The 5260-nt window shown below is 40.2% G+C and overlaps 1 protein-coding gene across 1 annotated transcript; it reads left to right on the top strand.

The window, feature by feature from the left end:
* The first annotated feature begins 920 nt into the window (after positions 1 to 920).
* eci1 (enoyl-CoA delta isomerase 1) lies at positions 921 to 5167 on the top strand. Its single transcript, XM_084372567.1, has 7 exons — positions 921 to 1057; positions 2168 to 2293; positions 2646 to 2773; positions 2938 to 3084; positions 3170 to 3291; positions 3458 to 3636; positions 3992 to 5167. Exons 1-7 carry the CDS (start codon positions 1015 to 1017, stop codon positions 4156 to 4158), a joined length of 912 nt encoding a protein of 303 aa, XP_084228693.1. The 5' UTR covers positions 921 to 1014; the 3' UTR covers positions 4159 to 5167.
* Positions 5168 to 5260: the final 93 nt, after the last annotated feature.

Raw genomic sequence — 5260 nt, 5'->3', positions numbered from 1 at the left:
ACTATTTTGGTCAATGAAAATAAAGCTCTTTGATTTAACGAGCGCGCCAACGTCAATTAGCAAACGTGTCACCTCATTAGTGTAGCTCAATTGCTAACGGAACAATAAGTTACATTGTTTGAACTCTCCGGCTTTATGTCTCTTTACCCAAGCTGAACGATGGGACATTCACGCTTAATTTTGCCTTCTTGAGCCGACACTCTGATGGTGAGGTCTCCTTTAATTAATTGATTTTGCTGCAAAATGTTGGTTTTCATTCAGACCTCAGTGGGGGTGACGAGAAGGAAAAAGCAAAGTTCCTATATACAGATGTTTATTTGTATAAAGAGCTTTTCTCTAGTCTCTTTTTATGAAATCTTAAATAATTGACCTTTTTGGGGACTTGAACACTTGAAACTATATGTAAAAAGTTTAAATGGGAGATGGGACGTCTCTTTGGTAGAACTGCTAACAACTCATAGATATGGGAAGAGTGACAAGACCCTAACTAGACACTGATTTTATATAAAAGCTCACAAGCCAAAAGACTAGAAAACAATGGTTTATTCTTACATCTTGTATTCTGAAATATTATCTTTTTTATTCTGAAAAGTAACTACTAACTACAGGTGTCAAATTAATGTAGTGAACTAACTGAATTCTCATTTATCAACAGCATCGTATTAATAACTTGAAACCTAAACAGTAACAAAGACGGGTGAAAGAAGAACTCAGAGAAGCAGGCTTTTTAAATCATAATGACCCTTTCTGCATCTGGTATGAACATGAAATCAGGCACACTTTTTGAAACATTTATAAGCAATATTTCTCTACCCCCCCAACTCTTTCTCCTCCCTCACACGCATCTTCTCTTCAATAAATCATCTTCTCATGACGGTACCATTTCTGCCTCCCACTCCGAAGCGGAAGGTGGCGCTGGTGCTTCTAAAACGCTGGTGACCAACCAGAAACAGAGGAAGAAGCTCACCGGTCCAGTGTTCCCAGCCGTGGTCTGAGGGTCTGAGCAAGAAAACAATGGCGCTGAGAGCTGCAGTGAGGAGCAAGTGCGGCTTGTCAGGTATGTGTGCGTGTGTGGGTACATTGTTAAAAATAATTTTGATGTACGTGCTGGTTTTTGACAATTATCCTAACAGAGTGTGTGAACTATAACACTTGTCAGCTCGTCTCCGGCTGTTAGCTTTGTTAGCTCAGCTGTGCTCTGCAGAAAGTGGACCAAAGGTCACAGGACACTCAACTTCAGCTAACAGACATTTATACATAACTCTCATAAAGTTATATCTGCTGGTGTACCTGTAGTTACCTCTCATAATCACAAGAGGTCATGTTATTGCTAAATTGATATAAAAATGCAGGCGTGAAAGAATAATTCAGACCAGAGTGCCCAAACTGATTTGTGTCCCTTGATTTGATGAATGTCAGTAACATGCTCTTATAATGAACAGAGTTTGGCTGTGAGAAGATCTTCAACACATCCTCTCAGACATGTTTTGGAGTTATTGTTATTGTCATATGTAGCCCACACTATAGCTGCAATGATTGGTCCAAACAATTATAGGCAGCTATTTCAACAATTAGATTTTTATTTTTCAGTCACAGTATTTAGAGTTTGAGCTTAGGCCTGTCTTTGGGAGATAGAACAAACAATTGAGCGAGTAAGTAATCAATAATATGATGAGTCAGCCCTAATGTACAGTACTGTATGATTGAAAGTATTGTTTGATGGAATAATAAGGCACATGTAGGGGTTTTCCTGTTGTGAACATACATACTTAGCAGCGATTACATTGAAAAACATAAATGTACCTAAGTACAATTTTGAGGTACTTGTACTGAATTTGAGTATTTTCATGTTCTGCTACTTTATACTTCCACTCCACTACATTTATTTTAATTACTAGTCAATTTGCAGACTGCATGCTGCATCAGAGCCAAAGTAGCACATTTTTAAATGTATTTATTTTACGGGCAAATGGATTTCAAAAAGTTTAAAGTGTTAAAAACACATTAGATATTGTAACAGTATGACTGTAATGCTATGTTAGTTTTACAGATTCGTGCTAATCTTTAAACAGACTTCCTCACAGACACTAACGCTGTGTGTGTGTGTGTGTGTGTGTGTGTGTGTGTGTGTGTGTGTGTGTGTGTGTGTGTGCGCGCGTGCGTGCAGCTTTTCTTTCACAGTGGTCTTCCTGCAGCAGTCATGGCAGACTGTGTGTGTCTCCTGTCCTCATCGCTCAGCAGAGGAACAACTCTACCTCATCTAAGATCAAAGTGGATTTTGACCAGAGCACCGGTAAAGATTGTGCCCAGCCACTCTTTCTTGTGTTTTCTGTTATCAGTATGTCCGTGTTTTATTTTAAAGCCCCTTTTCCCACATGGAGCCCATAACATTGAGGGGTTCTTTTAAGTTTCTTGTATTGAAAAAATCTCATCCCGCTGACATGAGTTGAGGCATTTTCTCCTCATAGCAGGTGACTACAGAGTAGCAAGTTGGGTAACAGATGGAGCTGAAGAAACATTGTTTTGAATCCTGGCAGCCTGCACACATATTTGATTTTATTTGTTACTTCATTTTTCTGATGAATCACTAGAGAATTTATCTCAGAGGTTTCAGGTAAAAGAATGTGGTCTCTGTGTCTCTGCAGGTGTGGCGGTGATGCGGCTGCAGAGTCCACCAGTCAACAGCCTCAGTTTAGATTTCCTCACAGAGTTCTGCATCGCCACAGAGAAGCTGGAGCTGGATAAGAGCTGCCGAGGCCTCATCATCACCTCGGTACAGTATAACCTCATTGTTTACAGCAGTAGAGACTAAGTGCAGGAAATTAAAGATATGCCTTTTGGTGTTGTTTTTATATTAGTAGGTAGTTGAAGTGTATTATAGAAAGTGCTAATTTCATTGTAGGAAATGTTCCTTAATGTTTCAATGCTTCAATCCAGAGCCAGCCCAGGGTTTTCTCAGCCGGGCTGGACATCATGGAGATGTACCAGAAGAGTCCAGAGAGCTGTGCAGAGTTCTGGAGAGCTGTTCAGGAGATGTGGCTGAAGCTCTACGGCTCCAGCATGGTCGTTATAGCTGCAATCAACGTACGTATAAAACACAAACAGAAAAGTAAGGAAATCAAATGTATTGCAGATGAGCCTTTGGCCTACCTCATCGCTGCTTCCCCAGGGTTCCAGTCCTGCAGGTGGCTGTCTGATGTCCCTCACATGTGACTACAGGATAATGGCGGACAACCCTCGTTACAGCATCGGCCTTAATGAGACGCAGCTCGGCATTGTAGCACCTTTTTGGTAAGGTGTTATGAAATTATTATTATTATTATTACTGTTGTGGTTATGTTCATGATATTGATAGTTTTAGTATTTACAGTAATCTCTATGGCTTAGCTTAGATATCTGTTATACTTCTATATCTTTACAGTAAATCAAACAACTAACAACTTACTGCTGTCTGTAGGTTTAAGGACACCATGACAAACACAGTGGGCCACCGAAACACAGAGATGGCTCTGGAGTTGGGGCTGCTCTACACTCCTTCAGAGGCCCTGAAGATAGGATTGGTGGACCAACTGGTACCTGAAGACCAGGTCCTCACCACAGCCACACAGACAATGACCAAGTGGATGGCTATTCCAGGTACATTACACTCTACAAAATACATTTAAAAATAGAAGGTTCATGTCAAAGCGTACCATAAAATGATCTCATTAAGATGCATACTATATGGACACTTAAGACATAAGACACTTTGTCACTCCAACCACAAGTACATGGCCATTCTGTGGGAAACACTGTCACCATCGTCTTCATACTCAAACCAAGTCAACGTGGCAGAAGTAGCCCCTCTTGTAGGTACAAACTTCTTGTTTTGTCTCGACTGGTTCGGAGTCCTTCTCCTGTTTGTAATTGCCCCGCTCTGTGTCACTTTCCCTCTCCTTCATGGTTATTGGAGTAACCATTATGCAAACTTACTGCCTACATCTGTTCCCAGCCCACGCCAGACAGATCACCAAGTCCATGATGAGGAAGCCAACTATCGACAAGCTGACGTCCAACAGAGAGGCTGACATCCAAAACTTTGTCACGTTCATCACCAAAGACTCCATTCAGAAGTCCATCGGCATGTATCTGGAGATGCTTAAAAAGAGAAAGGGCTAGAGGAGAGCAGGAAACATGAAATGACCCACACACACACACGCATATATACAGGCATACACAGGGATTTGGGGCCACAAAACACATCAGCCGTCAGTGTCTTATTTTCATTGGTTTCAATTGTGTTAAGATCCTTGAGTACATCTCTTTGTAGCCCATCTTCACTACCAATGTTCACCTAGTGAAGAACAAGGTACATAATTATTTAAATTGACAATACAATCTCCTAATCCCCACGCCCATGTCAGGCTTCCTTTCTCACACAGAAAATATGCAGTTTTCTATAACAGTTGAATAGTCATTAAAGGAACAGTTTACCCAAAAACGAAAGTTCAGTCATTCCAGAAATGTTTTGTGGAGTACAAAACTTGAGTAGATAATGACTGAATTTTCATTTTCAGTTGAAAAAACTGTTGCTTTTATGTTTGTAACTTCTTTAACTTACAACTGTAGTTAATAGCAAGCTAGTTAGCCGACCATGCTAAAAAAAAAGGTTTTATTTTTTTCCGAAACTTATATGGTTTTACGATAACATGTCATTCTTGACATGTTTGTTTGTGTGCTCTTCGTTTTGGGAAAGCTAAAGAAAGACACCACCCTCCACCCTTCAGATCTTGAGAATCTGGCTTACTACAGCCCTCTGCACACTGCTTTGACAGGTGGACAGATCCAAAGCTTGACAGACCTGCTTAGCACACTTACAGTGAGCTAGAATTTCTCATTTTTTGTTCGGGGGGTTATCAAGCAGTCGACTACCATCACAGGCAGGTCTGCACCATTTAAAGGGCCTAGCCTTACTGTATATTCAAGAGCCATAACGACTAATGAAAGTAAGCTTGGGTGCATTTGAAGAGTCCACAGCGGGTGAAGCCTTTGTTATCTCTAACAGATTTATCTACATTCAAAATTTCTAACTACTTTTTAGCCAGAATGTTCAAATATGTGAGTGTATTAATTGTGGTCAGTGGATTTATTGTTGTCATTTAAGAATAAATTTCAATAATCAAAATCACATTGCTCTCATTCATTGTCACTCTCAAGTCTTAAAATAATCCTCAGGGTTCATTATTAAAGAAAGTCTCGCTTTTGGATACCAAGGTAATCT

This window comes from Pagrus pagrus, assembly GCF_965226575.1.
Source record: "Pagrus pagrus genome assembly, chromosome: 13".
Taxonomy (NCBI): domain Eukaryota; kingdom Metazoa; phylum Chordata; class Actinopteri; order Spariformes; family Sparidae; genus Pagrus; species Pagrus pagrus.
This window is presented reverse-complemented; position numbering and strand designations above follow the sequence as displayed.

Coding starts and splice junctions, on each gene's coding strand:
- eci1 (XM_084372567.1), top strand. CDS start 1,015: ATGGCGCTGAGAGCTGCAGTGAGGAGCAAGTGCGGCTTGTCAG. Junction 2,774..2,937: donor GAGGCCTCATCATCACCTCG/GTACAGTATAAC, acceptor GCTTCAATCCAG/AGCCAGCCCAGGGTTTTCTC. Junction 3,085..3,169: donor TCGTTATAGCTGCAATCAAC/GTACGTATAAAA, acceptor CTGCTTCCCCAG/GGTTCCAGTCCTGCAGGTGG.